Source organism: Drosophila pseudoobscura, chromosome 3 (genome assembly GCF_009870125.1).
Source record: "Drosophila pseudoobscura strain MV-25-SWS-2005 chromosome 3, UCI_Dpse_MV25, whole genome shotgun sequence".
Taxonomy (NCBI): Eukaryota; Metazoa; Arthropoda; class Insecta; order Diptera; family Drosophilidae; genus Drosophila; species Drosophila pseudoobscura.
The window spans coordinates 22,694,323-22,720,644 of NC_046680.1; the positions used below are offsets into that span (position 1 = coordinate 22,694,323).

Here is a 26,322-nt window from a genome sequence, read left to right on the forward strand (position 1 = left end):
GTTCGCAGGAGGCCAAGGACTTCATCTCCCAGCTGCTGGTGCACCGCAAGGAGGAGCGCCTGACTGCCAAGCAGTGCCTGGAGTCCAAGTGGCTGTGCCAGCGCCACGATGACAATCTCAGCAACAACAAGATCTGCACGGACAAACTCAAGAAGTTCATCATTCGACGCAAGTGGCAGGTTAGTTACATCTGCTTCAAGAAATCCTAACCAACTGCTGCTCCTTTTTGTGTCCTTGCCTAACTTGCCTGCTTGCCGCCTTGCTGTTGCTGCTTCTGCTGCTTCTTATCCAGAAAACTGGAAATGCTATTCGCGCCCTGGGACGCATGGCCACGTTATCGGCCTCGCGAAGGAATTCAGCCATCGCAATGGGAGCCCTGAACAGTCCGCGACCCTCAATCTCTGGCCTGGGTATGCTGAATGCCGCCAGTGCCCTGGTCAGCACTGTGAACACGCAAATGACATCTCTGCACGAGGAGGAGGATGACTTCAGTGTTGAAATGCCGCACGTGGACAAGCGGTATGCCCACGGAGCCCTTAAGCTGCGCGACAAGTCGCAGTGCAGCGAGCGCAGCGACTCCGGCTACAGCGAGTGCTCCAACTGCAGCCTAGGGGCAGCCGGCGTCGTGGCCCAGGAGACGCTGCTCCTGTCACTGGCCAAGTCCAAGCTGGAGCAGATTGCCAAGGCGAGCAGCGGTCCTCTGCCAGTGGTCCTGGACTGTCCTGAGAGTCCTATCACCCTGGAGCTGCCACCCAAAGGCGAGGCCATAATGCGCTCCGACTTCACCAACACTATAAAGATGCGGAAAAAGTCGCTGGAGGACAGTGCCATGCGCGAGAAGCCGAAGCTGCATGCCAAGCCCCTGTGCGAGTCCTCCAAGCTGAAGGTGTCCCAGTTGAAGGACAAATTCCAGCAGACCAAAATCGCTTCCGCTGCTGCTAACAAACCCAAGCTTGCCCTAGAGCCCAACAAGATTACCAAGGTCGCCAGCGTGGGGCGCATCCCTCGAAGTAACTCCAATCTGAACCTTAAAGCTTTGATCCATAACTAACTCATGTACTTTTTCTCCATATATGCCAGCAGAAGAGACAGGGAAAGCCGGAAGCAGTAACAGCAGCTCTACTAAAGCTAAATCCGCTCAAACCCGATCCATGCCTAGTTCACCGCTGCCTCAGCGTGCCGCCACACCGACGCGGCTGATGAGCCAACGTGTCCGTGAGGCGACCGAGCGTCTTTCCCAACAGCACACTGTGGCCAGCGCTCAACGGCACAACAGCAATGGCAATGGCAATGGGATCACTAACGGCAATAGCAACAGCAATGGCAACGGTAATGGAAACGTCCCAGAGAGCAGCCGAGAGTCACGTGCGCGAAGTCTCATCAATAGATTCAACGAAACGAAACATATCACGTCCTAGATTTATGTCGCATAAACGCCGACGAACATAACTTTATTATTGCAGAAATAATTTGTTCAGACAAAACCCAGCAGAAAATCTACGAACACTCGAATATAAATATGAATATGAATGCGAATGCAATTGCGATTGCGATAGCGAACACGGGGTTAGAACACCATCGCCCTCACCTCACACCCCAGCCACAGACACAGCCACACCATAAACACATTATAATCCACATCCACATCTCTGATCAGATCAGGCACTCCCCCTAAACGGGGGTAGGCACTGTACTTAGGCTAGAGGAAGCTAAATATTTAAATTATTGTATCGATTTATATACATACTTATTTACCATACTAATTAAAGTTACTGTAACGAAGAGTTAGCACCTTGTACTCTATAACCTACAGGCTACAGTCCGAAGCAATCGCTGTCGCGGGTCTGCGAGATGGGATGATCGCGGGGCTTCAGGCGCACCCACAGACCGCCGGAGGCACGCAGAGTGATGCGGTAAGAGACATCGAAGGTGGTCTTGCCGGCCACCGGCAGCAGCTGGAAGCTGCGCAGCAGTCGCGAGACAATGGTCTTCATCTCCATGATGGCGAACCGATTGCCAATGCAGTAGCGTGGCCCGGCGCTGAACGGAATGAAGGCGTACGGGTGGCGGTCCTTAGAGTTCTCTGGAGAAAAACGCTCCGGGTTGAATTTCTCCGGCTCGGGGTAGATGTTGTTCAGGCGGTGAGTGGCATAGGGGCAGATGAAAATATTGCTACCCGCGGGTAGAGTGTGGTCGCTCAGACGCACCTCCTCGCCCAGCTTGCGGGCAATTAGTGGCACTGTGGGGTAGAGGCGCAGGGCCTCCTTTATGCACATCTCCAGGTAGCGCATCTCCCGCAGATCACTCATGGTGGGCGCCCGATCGCTGTAGTCGAAGATGCGCTCCAGCTCCTCGTGGCACTGTTCCTGGCACTCGGCATTCTGGGCCAGCAGGAAGATGGTGAAGGCCACGGCTCCGCCCACAGAGTCCTGCCCGGCCAGCATGAAAGTGCAGGCCTCGTTGACGATGTCCTGCTCGGTGAAGTCGGGATTGCTCTCCGAGATCTCGATCATATAGTCCAGCAGACACTTCCGCTCGGCGTTGTTGTTGCCGGTGTTGGCCAGAATCTCGCGACGAATCTTGATCATCTGGCGGGTGAAGTCGTGGAGGCGCTTTTTCTGATTGAGCTCATCGTTGGCCAACTTCGTCCAGTGGTAAATGCCATCAAACAGAAGCCAGGGATGTGAGAACCGGGTGGGTATCATGAGTTTGCCCTGCCGAAATGGAGACTCATCGATTTTGACCAGGTCCAAGCCCTTCTTTTTGATGGGCACACCCAAAACGGCCTCTGTATAAGTTTGAGTGAATCAGTGGACAAAACGCAAAGGAACTGGAATGGAAGACTCACCATTTAAGATGTCCACCACACAGTTGTTCACGATGCTGACGATGTTGATGTCAGTGCCTACGGCGGAAGCACCGACCGACTCGTACAGCGACTGCGAGGCGTCCACAAAGGTCCCAATGAACTTCTCCAGCAGGCTGAGGTGGAATGCCGGTTGGATGAGCCTGCGGTGGGTGCTCCACTTAAGGCCGCTGCTGGTGATTAGGCCATCCCCCAGAAAATTGTGCATCAGCTGGTAGATGAAGACTTTATTGGTGTGCTTCTGCGAGGACAGTATGACCTGCAGATCCTCTGGCTGCAGGACCACAAAGAAGGGGAAAAAGAGCACCCAGATCCGCACAAGGGATCCATACAAATCAAAGGCCTTGGCTGCTTGATTTCTCATCACTAGGGAGCAAACTATCAATCAGAGGGAATAACTATAATATTTCATAGTTGAATCTTACAGTCCTTATCCTTGATGAGCAGGCAATTGCCAAGAATGGGCAGCGTTGGCGGACCCGACAGCCGCAGCGACAGTATGACCGATCTCAGGTACGTGTCCAGATGGGCATAGAACAAGTAGATGCTCAGACTGATGACCAGCAGGGCCAGGATCGAGCATAGCTCCGTTCTGGTGGCGCGTTCTAGCTGTGGATACAGTCATTCGAGTGTAAAATTGCATAGATCTGTCAATATTATCGTGTTTGGTTTGCCTCTCGGGCTGCCATTTTCTAGTGTTTGCTTAACCCCCAGGCATCGAAAATTGGCGCTTAAAACTCAGTTCAGCGCGGTGCTCAAACTATTTGGAATATTTGGAATCAAATTAACTGGTGGACTGCTGGACTTATGGCAGATGCCCTTGCCTCGTGTCGCAAGTAGTTTTCAAATACACACACACACACTCGCACTTGCAATCGTAATCGTGAGCGCAACGAAAGTACAAGTTATGTATCTAAGCACGGTGTAAATTGATTAAGACAACATGGCGTATGGGCGATACTATGTGATGGGATGGTGAGACCGCTGGCATATACCCAAAGTACGTGCAGCATTTAAGATTGATTAAATCACTCCAAGGCAGCCTACAGATACGAGTACATTTGTATCTCAAACTCTCGCTCTCTCATCCACCCTCAGCGCAGTACGTGGTCTGGTTCGGCTTTGTGTGTGTTTTTTGGGACTTATTTGTGTCAGTGGTGCAACAGGTTACGATTAGCGGTGGCGGCCAAAACAATAACCAGTCAGTTGCTGGCCAAAAATATGACAGATGCTAATGATGATCACCAGGCAGGGACAAGTATTGTTGGCTTTTTCCCACATGCTACACAATCGGAAACACCTCCTTCGCATCTTGCTGTCACCCTATCCGTCCTCCCAAGAGCTTTGTTCAGTTCTGGGCTTCAACAATGGGACATACTCGTACATATCCGTAAACGGAGCCGCCTCTTAATGGCTTTAGGCCAACATATCGGTGAGGTTTCATGGCCAACTGCACAACATTCGTAGACTGACTTTTATCGCTAATAAACGCTATGTTGATTGTTTTTAAAAAACAATTCAAAAACAGTTTGCACTTAGATGCACGTAATGATACTGCATTGTATTATTCGAAGGACGATAAAAATCAAGGTATTTAGCACATATTTGAGTCCTGTATCGCACAGAAATAGGAAAATCTTAAGAAACCAAAGAGTAGGCAAATATTCGATGATACCTTCGAGCAACCGTTTGAGACTTGATCATCCTTCAGATGGACTTAAAGCCAACGATCCAACATAAAAGGCAACCCGCACCACTTGGCGTAAGCGAAATAGAAAGTTGTCTGCCCAGTCAATGATATCATGATTTAAGGCCTTTAACGATTACAAAAGTAAGATGCCACATTTTTCATTTTAAATTCTCAGTCAAAATATTTGTGATATCTCCAGTAGGAATAGGAGACTGAAATGGTAGGATTCGTCGAGGTTTTCTTCGAGGCCAACTGATGAGACCCAAAAGGAAGCAATGGTTTCATCTTAGGATTTAAATTAGATACAAAACAATTAGAAGCTTTCAAGGGTAACGTCCGCTAACGCGCTCCCACACCGCATCACACCAGCGGAACCGAAATCTCTATTCGATTTTCTTAGAAATCATTTACCCGCCCAATGAAGCATTGCCACTTTTTTTTTTTTTTTGCTTTTTTGGGTGCTTTTTGGGTGCTTTTTTGGGCACGGTAAGATCCGAATCGACGTATCCAGGCGAAGCTGTGTGCAGAACCGAGCTCCCTTGTTTGTCTAAACATTTGGCACTTGATCACTAATAAATGCACATCATGATTATTTCTCACTAATTTCATAAATTATCATAATCGTCTTTGAAACGAGACTCAGCCTCAGATACAAGCCAAGTATAGGCCTTGTTATGGGTTCACCACCTCAAAAAGAATTCCATTTAAAAGCAATACAAGTTGGGAAGGGCAGAAGGTGGGAGATCACGATGAGATAGTCCATAGTTTCTTGCCAATTTCAGTGTATCCTACTTTTGAATTCTTTTCTTAAAGTACTTTCGATTTATTTCACTCACCACTTTTTCCACAAACATTTTAATCACTTCCTTTTCAAGTTCTTTTACTCAAATTTCTTCAACACGTGAATCATATGAATCACATAGAAGTGATCTCTTTTGGTAGAGTCCTTGCCGCCGACACTCCGTGTCACACGATTTCGGTAATTGGCTTTTTTGGGGCTTTATTATGTATCCCGTCACAGCTGTCGACAGTTGAGCTTCAAATGCGGGATCTCCAGCGGGACGGCTTCTACTTATAACCGATTTGGTTCGATCAAGCTCGGCTTTCGAGTACACATCACACACCGCACTGTGCCGAAAAAAGACGCACAAAATACTCGTAGTCGTACCTTCAATGGCGTGCGCGTACGTGAGCCGGGAGGGGGCAAATATTGTAGGTAGTAATTGCTAACTAGTCGGCTCTTGAAGTGCTAAGTAGCTAGAAGTGGAAATAATGCTGGCTGCGAGTTAGTCAAGTGGCATGCAATCAATTAAGCATTTTTTCAATCTTTGTTTTCTCTTGATATGGCCCGATACAATAGCCATATTTATGGGAACAAACACATCCCAACATATCCCTATGATACATATTTCAGCGACTCTTTAGAGCTGGTTTTTGCCAATTTACTGCATACCAAGATTACACAATATGGGATATAAGGAGTAGACGTAGACCCTCAAGCTAATGGGAAAGGTGAGTCGCGTGTCGCTAAAAAGCACTTAGGGCTCTAGCACAGTCGCAAGCACAGCCTCCGTAAGGGTTCCCTGCCAGTTCTAGCTAGCCTAGTAGTTAAATCAATTAATTTTATTTACATATTCGTAAGAATTTGCATAGCATTAAGCTTTGAGCTTTTAACGTCATTATAAATGCCCAACCAGATAAATATTCGGGAATCATTTCCGCGAAAAACCAATTTGAACAATTCATTTGTGCTACCATTTTAGGCAAATAATTCTATTATAAACTCGTATCTAAACAAAGCATATTCTAGCTTCTTGTCCATTTCTTCAAAGAAAAATGAACAGTAATTTCACATTCGTAATAATCGTTTTTGAAATCCGCTCCGCGTCCCTTTTTTCAATTGTTTTCTTTGAATCATACAACAACTATTATGATTACCGCCGTGATGGACTATCGCCTCTTGTGTTGCTTTCCACGTTACTAAGTTAATATTATTTAAATCTCTGCTTAGGCTAGTCGCTCGCCTCTTATCTGTTCCAGGGTGTAGTGTACCGATTTCGCCACCAAAGATTACAAGGCTAGCGCAGACCCAGACATCTTCGTCAGCGCCAGGGTAAAGTGCGATGAAGAAAAAAATAGGGCCGTGACTCAAGCAAAAAGTTCGCTGATAATCCCCTTTGGGCTCCTTCCCATATCATTGTTTTGGCTTATTGTAGAAAGGTCTTTAGAAGACTACCGACCAGCACAGCGCTGTTTATAATGGATATAAAACACACATGTGGCTGTGGGTCCTATAAACTTTACTATATCGAAGCTACATTTTATGGAAATCCAAAATTGCTATCGGGGGATGATCGCGATATTCCCGGTTTTGGCCTGCGATAAGAAGAAGGTAGACGTCTATATAAAACCCGCGAGTCGAACGATTTTATTGCTTTAAACTGTGCAAAATGTCGGTGCGCTTGGGACTTATTCTTGTGGGCCTGCTGTCCCTTGTAGCCCTCAGCCGATCCGCCTCTGTCAGCACCCACATCGTAGGTGGGGACCTGGCGGACATTTCGGACTTCCCCTACCAGGTGTCGGTCCGCCTGGAGACGTACATGCTGCTCCACATCTGCGGCGGCAGCATCTACGCGCCCAATGTGGTGCTAACTGCCGCCCACTGCATCAAGGGACGTTACGCTTCGTACATTCGCATCGTGTCAGGACAGAACTCGATTGCCGATCTGGATGAGATGGGCGTGAAGGTCAGCAAACTGATCTATCACAGTGGCTACAACAAGAAGACCTATGTGAACGACATTGGCTTGATCATAACCCGAGAGCCACTGGAGTACTCGGGCTTCGTGCAGCCCATACCCTTGGCATTGGAGGCCCCACCATCGGGAGCACATGCCGTTGTCAGCGGATGGGGCAAGCGTACCGAGGAGGACGAGGCGTTGCCCGCCTTGTTGCGTGCCGTTGAGCTAGAAATTGTCGACCGAAGTGCATGCGGCGACCAATATCTGACCAAGGATTACACTATCACCGAGGAAATGCTATGTGCCGGCTACTTGGAGGGTGGAAAGGACTCCTGCAATGGTGACTCCGGTGGTCCATTGGCTGTGGATGGTGTCTTGGTGGGCATCGTTTCGTGGGGTGTTGGCTGTGGCCGGGAAGGATTTCCCGGAGTGTACACTAGTATCACTTCAAACATTGAATGGATCGAAGAACAGGCCGCACCCTACCTCTAAATTTTAGAGAAGAGCTGAAGAGCTGCAAGCGAACAAAATAACCGAACAAATTATTTAAACATTATTAGTTATCATACCTATAATAAATAACAAATGAGCATTTAAGTGTGGAAATTGTTTAATTTTAAGGCTGTGTGGAAAATCAAATTCGATTTAAAATGTAATGTACTTTTATACTAGTACAGTACTAGTACTAGTACTTGGAAAAAGGATATTGAGAAAATTGAGAAAATGTTTGTCATCTAAGACGTCAATATATGCAGAAACTAGTAAATTTTTAATTTAAGGCTATTTAAAATATATTTTGCAGCTAGTTGTTTTTCTGACAGGGACCAAGAATAGGTATCGGGATCGGTATATCTATATAAATACGTCTAGGACATGTCAATTTGAGACAAAGTCATTACTCATCTTTCAAAAAACAGAATTTTAATGTTAATTAAATGAAATATGGTATAAATATGTCCATACTCGTAGGTTGTCCAGCAACAATAACGTAACATTCCATACACACTTACATTCCATTCAGTACTAAGTTTGTGCTTTGACTATGTATACATATTTGCTTAAACCTTTTTTGGAAGAAATTAAATAAAAGGGAATAATTAAACTTAACATATATTGTTGAAAATTAATCTATCAATGCCATGACACTATGCGGGCAGCGCCGAGGGTTCTATCTAGCTAGTAATATTCGACGGAATATCAAAAACGAGGATTATTGCTTCCAAGCCTTACCGGAGATCGATTAACCCATTGTAGACCAGGGGTTTTTTTAATATATCACCGAAAATGAAAAAAAAACGTTTTAGCGCAGTTCAGGTGAAAGAATTCGTGTGTTTTTAAGCTTAGAAGAAAGATGGCATGGATCTACAAGAAAAATGTGCATTCAGTAATATTTTCCGCCATGTGCCTCAAGTCGTTGAACTGTTTAAATACTGGGGGCCTAAGTGGGCTAAGCTTGATCTACGGTCACACTGACGCGCAGGGCTCTGCGAAAAAAATTAAATTAAAATTTTAATTTAAATTATTTAAATAAGGTAGGTGTATTTTCTCTTATGACAAAACGGCAATTAAAAAGGAATCAAGTTAGTGCAACCATCTGTCAATAGTTCTCCACCTAAAGAAATCGCGGACTTGGCGAAACAAAACACGTAAGCGATTTGGTTTTCTGCCAAGCGGCAAGATGGCGGCTTGTGTATTCTTTTATGCATAAACCAAGTAAATAAATACCTAAAAATGCTTACTTAAAAACCAGACGAAGTGATTTTATGTGTAGAAACTGAAGAACTTTTTTAATTTGTTGGTACAAGTGAATGAAAGTGGAAGAAAATTGAGGTTATGGCGGAAGCACTTTCACTACAATCCGCATCCATTCCTGATTTCAGACAACCACCAATGGCTGATTCGGATGATGAGTACGACCGCAAGCGGCGCGACAAGTTTCGTGGAGAACGCGAGAGCTATCGGACTGAGCGCCGAGACGAGCGTCGCCCCATAGGTGGTGCTGGAGGAGGCCGGGACGAATGGTCGGAGCGGTAAGTGGCCTGTCCGCCAGCAAAGGCCCACCACTAAACTGCTCTTCTCCATATTACAGCAATCCCTTCCGGGGTGGAGGTGCTGGAGGAGGCGGAGCACCGCGTCATCGACCCGATTACAGCGATTACCGTGGCCCGGGTCCACGGGCACGGTACGGCTCTCCCGTTCGCGACATGCCCCCACCGAAACGTATGCGCTCTGACTGGGGTGACGGAGATGGGCGCCCAGGTCCTCGATATGGTGGTAGGTTCGCCTGCAAAAATTAACGAAAGTATATGTTGCTATTTGCTACCGTTTCATAATTGCAGGCTATGACCCCTATCTCATGCAGGCATGGACCGATCACTATCAGTCCATGCACTCGGCGTACCACCACGCCAGCCACCCGCCGCCAGTGCGAGAGCTGCCAATAATCGGGGGAGACACGCTGACTCAGCCGGCGATGCTGAACTTGAAACAGTTCCTTGACACCCAGGACGAGAACATCTCCGACTCCGAGGTGATGCGCAAGTACACGGAGTACAAGACGGACTTCAAGCGCCAGCAGCTGAACGAGTTCTTTGTTGCCCACAAGGACGAGGAATGGTTAGTATCTAGCCCACTGCCTGGACTTCTGCGACGAGTGAGCGCCCAACGGCGATGCCAATGCTGATGCAGTGCACTCTCCTTTTCATTTGGTTGATCTATTTCTACCATCCCCATCTATACCCACCCACCTATGTAATCCCTTGCGTTGTTTCTCTTATTTGCCTGTTTCCTTGTGCGCCACGCCACTCAAATCATAACTGTTTGTATATTATTAAGTTTTTCTCTGCAGCTTATTGGGTTTGTGAGACAGAGTCCTATCTGAGAGCATCTGCGCCGCTTTTGCAGAGCTGCTGTCTGATATCACTGATATAACTTGAACTTAAAGTCTTAATTACCCGGCGAGCAATGCCGTGGTGTGTTTATATTTTGAAACCGCGATTTATTTCAATTCGATTGTTGAGCGAAAGCCCAAAATAACCATATATCACATTCCTATAAATAACGAAAGCGCAAAGCCATCAAAGGTAAGACTTTGGGTAATAACAAAAACAAAACAAAAACAATCGCTATCTAAACCCAGTAAATCATTTACTAAACCTATTGCCAACAGCCGGAAAAGGATAAGCGAAATGTAGAAATTCGACTGCCGCGCAGAATTTTTTCTTTTTACCGTCTGGAATGATTCTACTTACCCCACCAAATGCTCACTTGAAAAATCTTTTGTCTTCCCATAGGTTCAAGAACAAATACCATCCCGAGGACAGTGTGAACCGCAGCGAGGAGCAGCGCGGATTTTTGCGGGTACTATTATCTTATCTACGAGAATCATTTTGAGACCAGTTTTTTTAAGACCATTCTCCCTACAAATCCTTGCAGAGACGCACAGATGTGTTTGTGGAACTCCTAGAAAATGGCACCATTGGCAGCGTCAAGGTAGACTCCTCCCATGGCGATGCTTTGATCAGGGTCTTGGACACCTGTGTTATCAAGCTGGAAGGCGGCACCGATGAGGATCTCAAGGTTCTCGATGAAAAGCCTAAGGAGGCGTTAGTCTTCGACCGGAAGCCGGAGTCAGTTGATCCAACCACGGTGGTCGAAAATACACCCAAGAGTCCCAAGAAAGAGAAGGAGGAAGATGAACTGCCACTGATTGTTTCGCCTCAGCGAATTGCTTTAAAGCCTGTTAACTCGGACGATGAGAACTGGGATGACGCTGAAGTTGAAGATGCGCCTCCCAAAAAACCAGAGGAGGAAGAGCCAAAAGTAAGCGAGCCCATTCCGGAGATCAAGCAGAAGCAGAAGAAGGAAAAGAAAAAGAAGATCAAGAAGCGCAAGCGAAACAGCAGCAGCGACGAGGAGAGCTCCTCATCTGAATCTGAATCTAGCTCCAGCTCCTCCGAAGAGGAGGAGGAGGACGACGAGAAGCTTAAGGCCAAATATGATGTTGAGGATGGCCTGAGGGCCGAACAGAAAGCGGAGGCTGAGAAGGATCAGGCTGAAGCAGCTAAGGCAAAGCTGGGATCAGTTAGTCCCAAAGAAGAAATATCCCCAGAGAAGTCCGCTGCTGATCCTGAGGTCGAGGGTGAAGCTAAGGAGGACGGCAAGCAGGCAGAAAAATCGCCAAAATCTGATGATGAGAAAAAACAGGAAAATGGTGATGCGGCCAAAGTGGAAAGTGCTGCTGAGCCAGCGACTGGGGATGCCCAAGGTGAGGTGAAACCAGTAACCATTGACCTGGACAAAGTGAATCCTCCGCGAGCCATGCACCGCACTTCATCGATTTTCCTACGAAACCTGGCTCCGTCCATAACCAAGGCCGAGATCGAGGCCCTTTGCAGCCGCTTCAGCGGGTATTTGAGAACGGCCATAGCAGATCCCTTGGTGGAGCGTCGCTGGTACCGTCGCGGCTGGATTACATTCACACGCGATGTCAACATCAAAGAGATTTGCTGGAGCTTGAACAATCAGCGATTGCGCGACTGCGAAATGGGGGCCATTGTGAATCGCGACTTGAGTCGGCGAGTGCGTCCAGCCAACGGCATCACTGCCCACAAACAGGTGGTGCGATCAGATATCAAGTTGTGCGCTCGGATTGTCATGAATCTGGATGAGAAATTTAAGCTGTGGTCCGAAGGTCCCCTTAGCAAGCCCTCGCCTGCCAGCGATTCGGAGGCAACGGCTGCCAATGGAAGCGGCTCCAGCTATGGTTTCAATTCTAAGAATCCTGTGCTTCAGAATATCACCGACTACCTCATCGAAGAGGCTTCCGCCGAGGAGGAGGAGCTATTGGGCCTCTCCGGCGACCGCAAGGACGGTGAGGGCGAGCCCATCGAACGGGACGAGCAGTTGCTGTCGGTATTGGATCGTCTAGTGCTGTACCTACGGATTGTCCACTCGGTGGACTACTACAACCATTGCGAGTATCCCTACGAAGACGAGATGCCCAATCGCTGTGGCATCATCCACGCCCGTGGCCCAGCTCCCTCTCGTGTCACCAGCAACGAGCTCAATGAATACATCAAGTCCTACGAGGGCAAGCTTCTGCAATTTCTGACCAAAACCGCGCTGCTCAGCGAAGATCAGATCAAGGATCTCGGTGCCAAAAACGCCGACACCGAGGTGGAGAAGTTTGTGCAGGCCAACACTCAGGAGCTGGCCAAGGACAAATGGCTATGTCCGCTTTCGGGAAAGAAGTTCAAGGGACCCGAATTTATCCGCAAGCACATTTTCAACAAGCATGAGGAGAAGGTTGATGAGGTCCGCAAGGAGGTGCAATATTTCAACAACTATCTACGCGACCCGAAGCGTCCACAGTTGCCAGAGCACCCCGGCAGCGTCAAGCGCCCTGAAACGGAGTCTGTTCGTGGGCCCGGAGGGTGAGTGCAACGCAATCATATTCAAATTCCTCGATCGCGGAATAAATGTGCATTTCTTTTTCCAGATACCGTCCGCCGATGTATACCCCAATGTCTGGGATGCCGTATAGCTTTGGTGGCCACATGATGGGGGGTGGCCGTGGTGGACGCCATTTCCCACCTGCTCGCAGGTTAGTACTTGAGCCACTCGCTTGCCTTAACTCTACTTTTAGTCTAAGCGCGTTATAACTTGGAATGGTTTCGGTTCTCATTCGATCCACATTCACTCTCCTAACGGAGTTTCTTATGAGATTTGTTTTCTCAACTATTATCCATGAGAAGTTGCCCTCTCCAGCATTTAAACGTTACTACACTTTCTCCTTGCTCCATTTTCAAAATATCCCTTTATGCTCGGTGGTATCATGAAGATGACACTTGAAACATGATTGAACCGAGCTGCGGAATGGCCAGCTTGAAGCGGCCGCCACACAGCGTCTGTTCAGTCTTTAGTCACCTCTCAGATATGATTAGATCGCCCTCTTTTACGTCTTTGTTTCCTATATTTTGTTGTTTCTGTTGGTCTAAAACGAAATTTGTCACAATCTTCTTGTGTCGCAAATTTTTTGCAGGGAATTGCCTTTGGAACACCACCGCCGGCTTGTCGGTTACCATGATTTGGATGCGCCCTCAAATTCCGATATATTTGACTAGTTGATTAGCCCAATACCAGTACACACATGCAAAAATATTACACAGCAATGTAAATGAAATCTGATCTGATCAAATGATCCTGTTTCGACCCAACATTCGATTCAAAAAATTCTAGCAAGAAAGAACAATCAATCACATATACATATATTATAAAGCTGATTTATATATGAATACCGATATCTGTTTTCGTTTACAATGATTTGCCAATTGTATTTAGAAACCGACTATAACTATAAATATAATCGCGTTCAGAGATGACGTTGCCGAAAGGGCGAATCTATATACTAAATAAATAAACATGTAATATTCAACACAATATCTAAATTCCTTCTCGTTCATTCTCGTTGCTTACAGACCCGGTGGTTTTGATTATCGATCACACAGATCACACTACCGGGACTTGGACGCGCCACAAGAGCCGTACTAGACTATAGAGCTACTAGTGTACAATCAAATCTAAATCAATTGTATTTACTATATATTATGCCTGCATTGATCAAGTCCCCTCATAATGCAACCTACGTGCTATAGTAATTGTAACTTTATCTGCTTCCAATTGCCGAATGTTTTGTACGGTTCAATTTTGTAATCAGCGACGGATAAAACAGCAAAATAAAGTTCAAGAAAACCAGAATTCTCTACGAGGACAACCATTAATTGGGTCGGGTCTAAAAATTGCACCGATTGATGAAGATGCAGCGGTGGGTCGTTCAAGGCGAATGATCTTGGATGAGGATTAGAAGACCTTAACTCCGTTTTCGAATAATGATGCAATTCTGTGCATGTACCCTAAGAGTCACAGTTGCAAGAACCGACGTCGCAGTGAAATGTGAGGGAATGGGATGTATCGCACCCGGTCTCAAAGCATGGCTACCAATTCTCTCGCAAGTTGACTAGCGTTTTGCCAATCTGGAAATCACTCGAGCACCAAGGACCGCAGACACTCCACAAGATCTGCGCCAACTGCCTGCGAAAGAAAGCTGGCATCAGATGTAAACATTTAATGTTTACTTAAAAATTATGTCGGTTTCTTCGAAATTTTCATTAAGAGTCTTAAATATGATGAAATATTTGGTTCGTAGTATTTGCACCCACAGCGGCCACCTATCCCAGTGAGATGAAGTTGGTGCATGTCCAGTAAGCCAGTACGTTTGAATGCCCGCCGGGAAGCTCATTGTGCAGAAGGGAAGATGAAAATGGGCAGCGCTTGGCATTTCATATCAATCATAAGAAAACAATATATTTTGTAATGGGGTCCGAAACGTTTTCTTCTGGGTGTTACACATATCCACTTCCCCCACAAATCTTATACATATTCCCCCATACTGGAGAAATTAGATTTTTGTCCTCTCTGAAGAGAGAGAGAGAGAGAGCGGAGTGTAATTATTGCGTGAGTATGGCAACGCTTTTGCTCTTGTTTGGGGAAGCGCGCTAAAAATAAGCACAAATCTCAGCCAGTGGCGTACAAAATCAACCGAATCGCTGCCAACGTAACAATTTCGACAGTTTAGTTTGGGAATCATATTCCGCGTCTACAGACAACATATATCGAGCATGCGGAGCATGGACTGTGCCGTATGCGGAGTTGCGGCCGCCCAGACTTGCACTCGCTGTAAAATTGTGCGGTATTGCGACAAGGAGCACCAGAAGCAACACTGGCCGGAACACAAGCGCTGCTGCAAGCCGATCCGCGAGAAGAAGGATGACGTGCTGGGTCGCTTTTTGGTTGCCACACAGGACATCAAGGCCAATCAGATAATTTTCGTGGAGGAGCCGCTGGTGGTCGGGCCAAAGTGGTACATGTCGGAGGCGGAGAAGTCGTCCACGACCGTGCCATGCGTGGGTTGCTACACGCCCTGTCGCCTGGGCAAACATTTGTGTCGCAAGTGAGTACACACCGCCAGAGAGTTTTCATCTTATTTTCACCAACATATCCCACAGTTGTCGTTGGCCAGTTTGCAGTGCTTCTTGCGAGCATGAGGCCCTGGAGTGCAGCGTTTTGAGCTTGGGACCGGGTCCGTCTGCGAGAGCCGACACCCGGGGGCTGAACGATTTTTACAGGGGAGATGCACTCCTTGTGCTGAAGTGTCTGCTGCTGCAGCGCAAAGATCCGAAGAAGTGGACCGATCTGCTCGAGATGCAGTCGCACGAGGAGGAACGGAAGGGCACTGAGCTGCACCAGGAGGCGGAAGATGGAATTGTGAGCTACTTGAGCCAACGCTTTCTGCAGCGGCTCGAGCAGAGCAAGAAGGATGTCTTTGAACACTGCGAACCGGAACTGCTCCATCGGCTGTGTGGCATCATTGAGACAAACTACATGGTTGTGGAGTTGCCCACGGGCATCGAGCTGAGCGGACTGTTCCGGCAGGCGTGCATGATGGAGCACGCCTGCCAGCCCAACTGCTATTTCCAATTTGACGGAAGTACCATGCAGATCGAGGTTAGGGCGGGCGGCGACCTGAAGAAGGGCGATCATTTGAGGATTACCTACACAAACATCCTATGGGGCACTCATTTGCGCCAGCATCATCTGCGTCTGACCAAACATTTCAAATGTGGCTGCGAACGCTGCTTGGATCCCACGGAATTTGGCAGCTATGTGAGTGCGTTGACCTGCCTGGGAGATGTGAACAAATCCTGTGGGGGCAAGCAACTCCCCCTAGATCCAGTCGACGAGCAAAGTCAGTGGAAATGCGACGCTTGCCCCATGGCCATGGACACGGCATACGTGACCGAGCTTCAGACCCATATGACGGAGCAGGTGGATAAGATGCTGGCCGGACGCCCATCGGCCAGTGAGATTGAGCTAACTTTGGCCCGCCTCACGCAGATGCTGCATCCAAATCACTTTCACATGTTCAACCTGAAGCACACGCTTATTCAGCTATATGGCAATGAAAATGGTCTTGAGCTGAGCTCGCTCAGTGATGGAATACTGGAGCGCAAGTTGCGCTTGTGTGATGACCTGTACAACGTCTGTCGTCGCCTGGATCCCTACAGCATTAAGCTTGCCATCTATCTGACTGTTATTCTGGTTGAGATCGCCCACACCCTGGAGGAACAGGCGCGCAGGAATCCCGCAGAGGCTTCTAAGCTGCTAGAAGACGCTCTGCTCCGACTCAAAGAGGCTCAGCAGGTGCTGCAAAAGGAACTCGATTCGGTGGCAGGTAAGAAGCTGAACGACAAGCTTCAGACGGAGATCTTTGAGTGGGAGAAACTAATGCTGACCATCAAATACCAGCAGCAGAAAATTGACTAGTTTTCCAAATAAAACATACTTTATGATACAGTTAATCTACAGCTTGCAATCTTATCTATCTTCACGCATGCAACTCTACGCGCTCTTGCTCCAACATCTGCGGATGTTCCCGCAGAATCTCCCGCTGCTGGCGCAGGTTCTTCACGATCCCCGGCAGATGCCAGCCATGCCTCAGTAAGCTGTCAGTGACATCAAAGTGGGAGTGGCGGATGCAACGTAGCTGACTGCAATGGGCCACTGTACGCAGCTCCAGCGCCATGTCATGCACCAGGGCGGCCAAGTACTCCTGCGTCTCATTGATGGAATGCAGCTCCAAAGTGAAGTGCGGGCGTTCGAAATGAATTAGCTTGATTCCATAGATGACAGGCAGGCTATTGTCGGCCGGGCGAATGAGGCCTTTACAAGCTAGCTCGTAGGCCGCTTGGGTTTGGAGGTCGACGCCGCACAGCTCGTACATCTTTCTCTGATGCGAGGCCTGCATTGAGGCAGCCAGGCCACTGATTCTTTCCGCCGAAACATGTTTATGGTTGGATCGCGCTGTGATGTGGGTGTCTGGCAGGTGATTCTCCGTGGCAGTGCCCATACGACCAGTAATGTGGTACACTCGCACTGGCCGGTTCTTCTGTATGCGACTCGATTGCCGCAGTCCCTTGTTGATGCCAAAAACTAATGAATAGCATGGCGATTATTAGATTGCTTTACTTTGGTTCTTATGAAAGTGAATAATTTACGCAAAACACCGCTTGTGTGTTGTCCCAGACTAGCCACTGCGGCACAGCGTATATCTTCCGGCATGTAGCGAGGTCCAGTGGACAGCACATCGTCAGAGAGATCCGTGCTCGTGGCTATATTGTGGAGGACACTGTCGGCGGCGGTACCCGTGCCCAGCAGCGGTCTGTTTTCCGGAAGCCTGCGTGGATCCCGCTGCTTCAGTTCGTTGAGACCTTAAGGACAATAGGAAATGTTATGTTAGGAATATTTAAAGATTGCTCCACTAACCCTTGCAAATGTTGCTGAGAACGGCACTGCGCACGTGTCCCACTTTCATGCCGGCGGGTTTGTATACATTTAAAACGCCATTTAAGTGCCTAAAAACTGTCGTGGCATCGTAGACTTTTGTGAGAGCCATGCGTTCAAATTACATAAAACAAATTCACATTGTTTATTTTCAAATGCAGCAGCTGTTTTAAGTCGATCTATTTTTCAGCACTGGTCGAAAAATAAATCGATTCATCGCACAATTTACCAACCATCGATACCATCTGTGGTTTTGCCACCCTGGTTTTTGGTCTGATTCACGGTTTTCCTTACAATTAAGAGGCCGGTTTTTTTCTTCGCGCCCGACGAAGCGGACCCGGGCGCCGACAATTTAGAAGAAATGGTTTGTGGCAGTTTTAAACTTTCATTCCATGTGTCCCAGTAAGTAGGTCGGTTGCCTGTGAAAGATATGGAGATAGAGCTGTTCTGTACCATCGGATACCGGATAAATTTATATTTATATATATATATATGTATATATCATTCGAATTAAATGCCTTGCAGATCATTCTATGGGATTGGCCCCAAGGGATCGACCAAACGTCGCATCGAGGAAGAAACACAATCAAAAATTTACTTTTCACGTCAGCACGAGGAGTCTTCAAATGTGACCTAGGCCAAGGTGCGCAATCAGGTGTGTGCTGCGTTGCGCCAGATACGCTCCCTTGTTGGCACCATTCGCAGGAATATCCCAACACATTTGCTGGTTGTTCCATTGAACTTTGGCGAAGTTCAGAATCGCGTTTTGGGAACTTAAGGTAATAACGAATGGATAGGACACCAGGTCAGCCATTTATTGTGTATTTACTCCCCAGAAAAGCATTTTGGAGGCTCAGCTTCAGGGCATCGATGATGACCTCTTCATATATAACCAAATAACATTGGGTTCCTATGTGCTGCTGCGAATCCTGTCGCTCCAAGCTCCGCCCGTGTTGGGTACGGCTGCATTGAGGCTCCTGAGTTGCAGAGGTTCGTTTCCAAGCAACTCCTTTCCGCATCGGCTAAAAAGCTGCATATGGTAGTGCTGAAAAATCACTATCGCATGCCCCTTCAATGCCCGCGAGATACTTAAGCGATTTGGGGACTTTGACTTCGGAGCAGTCCAGTGTGGCACCGTGCACTTATGTGATTTGGCACTGACTGACAGTCGGGCTGACACTTTCTACGCGATCAGCGGAAGTCTGAAATTCTAGCAAGCTTCCCCCTGTAATGTGTATTCTTTGATATCTAATGATATTCTTTGTCGATAACACCAATCACCAATCAGCACTTTTGAATCGAATGCGAGACGAAGAAACAAAGCATATCTACTATGTATGATTATCATTTTAGTTTCGCCATTCCCGCTCGTGCCGAAATGCATAAGCAATGAGTGGTGTGGGGTACAGACCCAGGTGAATTGTTTCGAGGCAAGCACATAAATGATAAAAATTGCTAGCCACTCGCTGAACTTCATTTTGAGCTCTTTCAAAACGATTTACTTTTTCTTCAGTTTTACTTTTTCCCTGATAAGGTCCGATTAGACAAGCTCCATCAACATCAGAACCTCAGGACCCAAGGCCAATCGGATTGCCGCCGGCGGTATCAGGGATAATGTTGTGCGACAAACACAAAAATATGTATCATATTGTATATTTCTATATATTATACGTACTTATTGTTTCAGTTGTACTGTATTGGGCATGACATACATATATGTATGTTGTTTGATGTACAGTTTAGTTCTCTATTTCGAATCGGAAATGTTATAGGCAGATCCTGGAATTTTGAAATAAGCTTTATTAGATTGCTGTATATTGAGTGCATGACTGTTGGTTAGGATACAGGGTGATATACATGTTACACCTATCCTATCCGCTTGGGAATGAGCTTCTCGATCAGGCTCGCAGCTGTAGTACAGGGTGTTCTTGTTGTGGTATAGGGTGTTGTGCCGCAGGTTGTTGTTGTAGTACAGGGTGTTGTTGTTGTGGTATAGGGTGTTGTGCTGCAGGTTGTTGTTGTAGTACAGGGTGTTGTTGTTGTGGTATAGGGTGTTGTGCCGCAGGTTGTTGTTGTAGTACAGGGTGCTGTTGTTGTGCCGCAGGTTGTTGTTGTAGTACAGGGTGTTGTTGTTGTGGTATAGGGTGTTGTGCTGCAGGTTGTTGTTGTAGTACAGGGTGTTGTTGTTGTGGTATAGGGTGTTGTAGTACAGGGTTTTGTTGTGGTATATGGTGTTGTGCCGCAGGTTGTTGTTGTAGTACAGGGTGCTGTTGTTGTGGTATAGGGTGTTGTGCTGCAGGTTGTTGTTGTAGGAAAGGATGTTGTTCTTGTAGTACAGGGTGTTGTGTTACAGGCTGTTGTTGGTGTGGTACAGGTTGTTGTAAAACAGGTTGTTGATGTTGCTATAGCGGGAGCATTGTTGTAGTGGAGGTTGTGGATGTCGGAGGTGGTGGCTGGAGCGTGGTGGTGCTGTGTGACTCTTCGGGTGCTGCAGGCGGCTGAGCGATCCTGTGCGAGGCTGCGATTCCTGTCACAAGGGCCAGCAGAAGAAGGCTTGCTATAAATGGAAGCGGTTGAGTCTAAGGACCTACTTGCATCTCCCACTGCGACATTTCATTTCATTTCAAATTTCAGGCACCTCGAAAAAGGACCAATAACTGCAGATGGTTACTTCCTGCTTCGCTTCGCTTCGATTCGAAGCTGTTACGAGTTCCCTGTCTCAGCGTTCTTTTATTCAGGCCCTGCTGAATCGGATTCCGTGACAGGGTCGGGGCAAGCACATGATATAAAATATATATTATTGATATTGATTGCTTACCAATCGACTTCACTTTGAGCTCTTTGAAAACGGATTTACTTTGTCCCTGATAAGGTCCGATAAGACATGGTCCACCAACATTATACTCACCGCCAAGCTTCTTCTGGTCCAGAGGATCTACTCGACAATATTGCCATCGTCCGGTCCGTGTCCTAGAGGGATTGTGATGCGGCATGGTAGCCGTGATTCAAATGTTTTGGCGTTCCGGTCAATAATTAAAAATTTTATCGGTAAATACCGATTAGCTTAATCGTTTTGCAGCACTAGTGTTTAGGGCTGTCGAAAATGTCGACTCGAAATTGCACGGAATAAACCATCGATGTATCGCACAATTCGAAAACCATCGATATTTTATACCCGCACGTGCATTTGTTTTGTGTTGAGATTTTGTAATTTAATTGGCAAAGTAAGCTAAAAACAATTATTTATTAAGATGAAGTGGACCACGGCCAATCTTAAGCACCCCAATTATACAGCACAACATGAAATTTACGTGGGAACACACACGGGATCTTTCAAACGTAAGTCACAAAATTTGGTGTTTCGACAATGATTGAATTGATTATAAACGATTCTTGTAGACCTTCTGCCGGCCTCGGAGAAAACCCCACACGGACAGAGAAACATCAGTGATCTTAAGGACTTGGACAAGGAATCGCGGGTCACTTCTCTGGCTTTTGGCAACGAGTCGCGAACAGAAATTCTGCTTGGCCGAGGTAAAAACATCGCCGAGTTGCATTCCATTGGGGAAGGAGGGTTCTCCGCGCGACATGTGAGTTTCAGCGCAGCTCCCATTGTTGGCCTGGCTCGCTTCAACGAAAAACTGATTGCCGGCATTGGGAATGGGGAGCTGCAAAGCCTGGAGCTAGACCCCGAAGAAGAAACGGCACCTGTTGTTATCTCCACTGGTACCCAAATGGATCACCTACGTCAGTGCACACAGGCCAGGAACATTGTGGCCACTGGTGGCAAGGAGCGACAAAATAATCTGAAAGTCTACGACCTGAGCGCTGACGGCAAGCAGATTTTTACTTCGAAGAACTTGCCAAATGATTATCTGCAGCTGGAGGTCCCTGTTTGGGACAGTGACATTGGCTTTGTGGACGGTCCCAGTGTTTTGGCGACATGCTCCCGACACGGATATGTTCGCCTCTACGACACCCGCAAGCAGCGCCGTCCCGTCTCCTGCTTTGCCAGCGAGGAGCACGGAATGAGCTTCGCGACTCTGGTGGCACAAGGAAACTACATCTACACGGGTACAACAATGGGCGCCCTGAAGGCCTTCGACATTCGACGCATGAAAACTCATGTGCACACGTACAAGGGATTCACGGGTGGCATAAGCGACCTGCATTTGGATCCCACTGGACGGTTCTTGAGCTCTGCCAGCTTAGATCGTTATGTGCGCATCCACGACGCCGACTCTACAGTGCTGCTCTATCAATGCTATGTTAAATCGAAGGCTACCAAGATCCTCATCCGCCAACTAAAGGAGGAAAAACCAGAGGCTGATGCTGAAGAAGAGGAGGAGGAAATTGATAATATAGTGCCACAGAAGCCTAGTATCAAGACAGCCCCTGTGGACGATGAATACGAGTATATGTTTGATCAGATGCCAACTGTGGGGTGAGTACATTTATTTGAATATCTTTGATGTCACCTACTAATCTCCCCAACAGCGACAGCGAAGACGAATCTGGAGAACAAGTTGAAGCGACTGTTAAGGTGGAAAAGGCCAAGCAAAAGCGCAAGGGACCGAACCAGTCGCAGAAGACGAAAAAGAAGAAAGTTTAAATTATCCATTTACTTATTAATTTTTAGATCCAAGTTTTATATTAAAACGTATTAATATGTATGGACGATGCAGTTGGGTCTATTGCCACGCCTTCCTTGGCAACTGCGCCTTCTGAAGCTGATAGTTGATGTACAAGCGATATATGCAGTAGTAGAAGAACTCAATAATGGAAATCATGCTCAGGCCCAGGCAGAGATTGAAAATGCCCCCAAGATCAGCTGAAATAGATGAGAGTTTAGTTAGATCTAGTTAACTTACACTACAGAGCACTTACAGAGAAGACCGATCCAAGACATGACCGTCACCTTTCGAATGACCGGAACGACCTGCTTGGCCAGATAGACACGCAGCACAAAGCTATCGCTGTTGAGCAGCTCACGAGAGCTTTAAGAGGAGTCAAATATGAATTTTTTAAACTGACTTCATAAAATGTTTCTACTAAGAAGGCACGTACTAGTAGCGGCTCACTGAGAACTGGTGTTGATTGAGGTCCGTCTTGTAGGACAGCGTGGAGTAGGTTACATCGTAGCAATTGGGCAGACACTGGTCGCATCGCACACTCTTAAAGTTGTCTGCGAAAGGTAAAGTTAAGTTAAGGGGGAACCTTTCGTTTTTTTTTTAAATTTGCATATCATATCGGAGGGAGCGCTTTAGGGGTTTATTAACGTGCAAATGAGCTCCCAAGCGATTTGTGGGCGCATCCTAGTCATGGCGTATAATGCAGACACTCGGGCACGTGAGTATCCTGAATATTTAATATAAATTATGAAACATGAGCGAGCACAAGAGACGACAACAGAGCACCCACACAATACGCCACAGTCACCGCATCAGGAGCAGCAGCAGTAGAAGCAACAGCAGCAGCATGGAAAATACATGAAAAGTACAGCAGCCAAGGGCGAAGGCGACAACGTGATAAAGGCTGCCGGAAGGGGAGTACGTGAACCTTGTCAGGCCCTGAAGGATGCGCGTGGGCAGAACCAGAAGTGACAGTAAGCCCGAATGAGGCATGGGATGCTCCGTGGGAAGAGGAACTCACCATAGTTGGCCGAGTAGCAGAATGTATCATTTAGATTGCACTCCTTGAACTGGTTGCCGACGATGGGGAGGAGATACGGATGACAGCCGCACTTCGCGACAATGGCCTCCGTCTGGCAGGAGAGCAGGCAGGCGGCCTGCCGGTAGTTTCGGAGCCTTAAGTCGTCCGAGATGAGGCAGTCCCGCTTTCGTTCCGACAGCTCCAGTACCTCCGCCGAAGAGCTCTGTACGGTGGGCGAGACTTCAAGAAAGCTCTCAGATCGGGCGGTGATTGTCACAGAGGAGGCCGACTCGGTGACATAGTCCATGGGATGGTGGACAAGGACTATAAGACCCGTGTTGAGATTGCGCTCAGAGCCCTCAGCGCCGACAAAGGTGAGACCCCCATCCATGCCAAAGATGTTGGCCGAAAAGGGCACATAGCTGGAGTTGCGCGGATTATAGTTGAAGGAGCAGCACGGGCCCAAATATGCCGTCGTCGGTATGAAGGAGAGATACTCGTGGCTCTGGTTGCATGGGAACTCAGTGTGGCCCCAGAAGCATCTCTTTACATAGTCCGAGCAACCCGGACTGACGGCCATGGCTGCCTCCCAGACGCTCACGTTGTTTATCCGAAGCACCGCATCGGTGACTTTGTAACTCTCGTGGGCCGGCGGCTCGAAGCTCTGGTCCGTGAAAGCGTTAAGGAACTCGAACCCTGCTGCCACATCAGTCATCTCGTACTCTGGGGGAATATTACTGTGAAATGGAGTTACCTTAGAGGGTACTCAAAAGGGTTTTTTAATTTCTCACAGGGTCTTGACGTAGCGTTCCACACGCTCAGTGTTGACCACCTTGGGACTGCAGATGGTGACGCCGGGAAAGGCCACGTCCGTGATGGAGAGATCGTTTGAGATGGTGTTCAAAATGGGATACGAATAGAACTTCAGCCAGAGTAGAAGGGTCAGGTAGATACTCAGCAGGAGCAACTGCAGCAGCACCGAGGACCAAATGAATCTGAAATCTGCCCTGTGCACTGGGAGGAAGGATGGGAGTGGAATTCTAACTCACCTGGACAATCCGTGGGTGCGCTGACGTCGCAGCAGCCACATTCCGCTTACCTTCGTCCGCTCCGTGTACTCCCAGAAGGTGCTGGCGATGGCTGACCTCAGGGGGCCCAGGCGCCGCCTCCTTTCCAAGACTCTCTTGCCAGGTGCTGGTGCTGGCCACTTGCCGGCGTCCTTCATGTCACAGTTGGTTGCAACTGGCGCTCCTGGATCATGCTTATATACGCTAGTAACCTCCGCCTAATGACAGTAAGTTGTGGTCCTAATTATGGGTTGATAGACTCGTTAATTGTTCCGACCCGAGAAAGTTTGCCACTTGTTTGACATTAGTGATAATTTAAAGGATTGACTCCATAAAGTACTCCCATCGAGGAAATCGATACACTATGTTTTTGGTCTAAGTGCCATTATAATGAAAATCACGACATTAGCCACACATACATAGCCACAAACACCGAACAAGCCGCCAAAGTTTCCTTTAAATTCTCACACATGAAGCTCTGGCCCGGACAAATCCAGTCCGTTCCGTGCGAAGCAAAACTTTGCGTTGGCCCTTCATATATCTTGACTTGAGAAACTATGCAGCATCCGAGCATCTGAGCATCTGAGCATTCGAGCATCTTGTGCGACTATCGACTTGACTCGACTCGACTGTTTGTCGGCACGTTCTCCTTCTACGCCCCAGGTCACAAAGTTTCTGTGTTCAAATCTTCTGCATCTAGCTTTTAAGCTGGGACAATAAAATTCAAAACTTTTGTCCCCCCTGTAGCAGACCCGTGGCTTTGAAGACGGAGTTGGAGCAGAGCAGGGGTCGGGATTGGGCGGCATTCAATTCAATGGAATTTTTGTGTAAATTGCAGCTGAATGTTGGAAAGGGAATGTGGGTCCGTTCGGAATTAGTTGTTGACTTTATCGAATGCTGTTTCGTTCCATTCATTGTTGTGCTTGTTTGAGCAGCCCTGAGTGAATTTTAATTAGTAGCCAGTCAGTTCCTGTCCCGCCTCCTCGAGCTAATTGTTTTCCATGGTAATGGAAGAAAAATGCGCTCCAGTTCGCTATGAAAATTCAACGAGTAAGTAAAAGGAAAAATGTATTTCGAGTATGAGAACTAGAGTCAAGGGAAGACAAGCTAAACTTTTAATTCCGTTTTAGCAAATAAAAGTTCGGCTAGGTAAATGAACAGATACCGCAACCAGGAGACAAACTTTGAAACAAGTTCTTATCGCGACCACGCTCTCCCCATAACCAAGGGTACGGATTGAAGATAGGCAATCGCCTCCTAATAATCTGCCGACATGTGGAGCAATTTGTGAAGCTCTGCTGAAACGTGAGCTCCTGATAGAAATACACATAGCCTCACGAATACTGTCATAGCCAGACCCCAGACCCCAGACCAAAGACCTTGCTGGAAATTATAAATTCGTTGCGCAAATTTCCTCTGACGGTGGACCCACCTTTTTTTAAAGTTTTTTCAAAAGCGCCAAAAAATAATTTGGCTCTAAAAGTTAGCTACCTCCCCGTCGAAAATTGAGCGCCTGAGCTTTGACAGCAGAGCCATTAAATCGGAGCAAGGAGCACGGAGCACAGGGAGCGTTTAATATCGGAACAAAGTTTCTTCTGCTTCTGACTTTGTCGAAAGAATTAAATTGGCCGGTTTTCGGGCACTAGAACTGTATGCAGAGCAGCTCAGCCAGAGATTCCATTATAGATATTGGGCATCACTCCTCTCATCTCGTGTTTGATCGGCATTAGTTGAACAAAATGTGTCCTGGGGCCACTCAATCGCACTCCAAAGGCTCTTAGATCATCTCCCTAATGATAAGCCAACAGCCAGACCCAACACGAACAGCAAGGACAAATCAATCAAATCGAACCGTCTTTGTCGGTTTGCCGGCCCAAAGCTTTGTTTGGACAACACTTGTCTTCT

The 26,322-nt window shown here is 47.4% G+C and overlaps 8 protein-coding genes and 1 long non-coding RNA gene across 28 annotated transcripts in view; 6 read left to right on the forward strand and 3 right to left on the reverse strand.

The window, feature by feature from the left end:
* Strn-Mlck (Stretchin-Mlck) overlaps positions 1 to 1,784 on the forward strand; it is a 42,210-nt gene extending 40,426 nt beyond the window's left edge. For 12 of the 15 annotated variants that reach the window (XM_033377763.1, XM_033377767.1, XM_033377770.1 and 9 more), the window contains 3 exons: positions 2 to 179; positions 293 to 1,010; positions 1,081 to 1,784. In XM_033377763.1, the coding sequence (XP_033233654.1) occupies positions 2 to 179; positions 293 to 1,010; positions 1,081 to 1,418 (1,234 nt within the window). In that variant the 3' untranslated portion in view covers positions 1,419 to 1,784. The remainder of the gene's footprint in view (position 1; positions 180 to 292; positions 1,011 to 1,080) is intronic. The other 3 variants (XM_033377764.1, XM_033377771.1, XM_033377772.1) reach the window with 3 other exon arrangements.
* Positions 1,413 to 5,618, reverse strand: Cyp4aa1 (Probable cytochrome P450 4aa1). The gene is made up of 4 exons (XM_001361990.4): positions 5,393 to 5,618; positions 3,292 to 3,475; positions 2,849 to 3,232; positions 1,413 to 2,788 (listed from the first exon to the last, which is right to left on the reverse strand). The coding sequence occupies exons 1-4, from the start codon at positions 5,408 to 5,410 to the stop codon at positions 1,815 to 1,817; spliced, it is 1,560 nt and encodes a 519-aa protein (XP_001362027.2). The 5' UTR covers positions 5,411 to 5,618; the 3' UTR covers positions 1,413 to 1,814.
* Positions 5,619 to 6,981: 1,363 nt separating this feature from the next.
* On the forward strand, positions 6,982 to 7,894 carry LOC4805667 (trypsin alpha-3). The gene has a single exon (XM_001361991.4). The coding sequence runs from the start codon at positions 7,007 to 7,009 to the stop codon at positions 7,787 to 7,789; it is 783 nt and encodes a 260-aa protein (XP_001362028.2). The 5' UTR covers positions 6,982 to 7,006; the 3' UTR covers positions 7,790 to 7,894.
* An 821-nt stretch (positions 7,895 to 8,715) lies between these two features.
* Positions 8,716 to 14,056, forward strand: Ars2 (arsenic resistance protein 2). 4 transcript variants are annotated; one of them, XM_015185295.2, is made up of 8 exons: positions 8,716 to 8,829; positions 9,178 to 9,327; positions 9,387 to 9,571; positions 9,637 to 9,913; positions 10,591 to 10,657; positions 10,733 to 12,732; positions 12,798 to 12,902; positions 13,777 to 14,056. In XM_015185295.2, the coding sequence occupies exons 2-8, from the start codon at positions 9,188 to 9,190 to the stop codon at positions 13,847 to 13,849; spliced, it is 2,847 nt and encodes a 948-aa protein (XP_015040781.2). In that variant the 5' UTR covers positions 8,716 to 8,829; positions 9,178 to 9,187; the 3' UTR covers positions 13,850 to 14,056. The 4 variants fall into 4 exon arrangements, with proteins under 4 accessions (XP_015040781.2, XP_001362029.3, XP_033233388.1 ...); XM_001361992.5 differs by lacking the exon at positions 13,777 to 14,056 and adding an exon at positions 13,341 to 13,740; XM_015185294.2 differs by lacking the exons at positions 8,716 to 8,829; positions 13,777 to 14,056 and adding exons at positions 8,925 to 8,943; positions 13,341 to 13,740.
* Positions 14,057 to 14,813: 757 nt separating this feature from the next.
* SmydA-5 (SET and MYND domain containing, arthropod-specific, member 5) lies at positions 14,814 to 16,720 on the forward strand. Its single transcript, XM_001361993.5, has 2 exons — positions 14,814 to 15,308; positions 15,364 to 16,720. The coding sequence occupies exons 1-2, from the start codon at positions 14,977 to 14,979 to the stop codon at positions 16,679 to 16,681; spliced, it is 1,650 nt and encodes a 549-aa protein (XP_001362030.3). The 5' UTR covers positions 14,814 to 14,976; the 3' UTR covers positions 16,682 to 16,720.
* LOC6899089 (mitochondrial mRNA pseudouridine synthase Trub2) lies at positions 16,679 to 17,913 on the reverse strand. The gene is made up of 3 exons (XM_002138970.3): positions 17,681 to 17,913; positions 17,413 to 17,625; positions 16,679 to 17,347 (listed from the first exon to the last, which is right to left on the reverse strand). The coding sequence occupies exons 1-3, from the start codon at positions 17,808 to 17,810 to the stop codon at positions 16,743 to 16,745; spliced, it is 948 nt and encodes a 315-aa protein (XP_002139006.2). The 5' UTR covers positions 17,811 to 17,913; the 3' UTR covers positions 16,679 to 16,742.
* Positions 17,914 to 17,947: 34 nt separating this feature from the next.
* On the forward strand, positions 17,948 to 19,137 carry LOC26533755 (uncharacterized). 3 transcript variants are annotated; one of them, XR_001452420.2, is made up of 3 exons: positions 17,948 to 18,062; positions 18,224 to 18,477; positions 18,535 to 19,137. It is a non-coding gene; the product is annotated as an uncharacterized lncRNA (long non-coding RNA). The 3 variants fall into 3 exon arrangements; XR_004468616.1 differs by having other exon boundaries at positions 17,952 to 18,104; XR_001452421.2 differs by having other exon boundaries at positions 17,959 to 18,100.
* Positions 19,138 to 20,895: 1,758 nt separating this feature from the next.
* l(2)k09848 (lethal (2) k09848) lies at positions 20,896 to 22,371 on the forward strand. The gene is made up of 3 exons (XM_001361994.4): positions 20,896 to 21,037; positions 21,098 to 22,142; positions 22,196 to 22,371. Exons 1-3 carry the CDS (start codon positions 20,950 to 20,952, stop codon positions 22,308 to 22,310), a joined length of 1,248 nt encoding a protein of 415 aa, XP_001362031.2. The 5' UTR covers positions 20,896 to 20,949; the 3' UTR covers positions 22,311 to 22,371.
* Positions 22,368 to 24,912, reverse strand: ppk6 (pickpocket 6). The gene is made up of 6 exons (XM_002138972.3): positions 24,400 to 24,912; positions 24,142 to 24,345; positions 23,351 to 24,087; positions 22,766 to 22,883; positions 22,586 to 22,695; positions 22,368 to 22,529 (listed from the first exon to the last, which is right to left on the reverse strand). The coding sequence occupies exons 1-6, from the start codon at positions 24,573 to 24,575 to the stop codon at positions 22,390 to 22,392; spliced, it is 1,485 nt and encodes a 494-aa protein (XP_002139008.3). The 5' UTR covers positions 24,576 to 24,912; the 3' UTR covers positions 22,368 to 22,389.
* Positions 24,913 to 26,322: the final 1,410 nt, after the last annotated feature.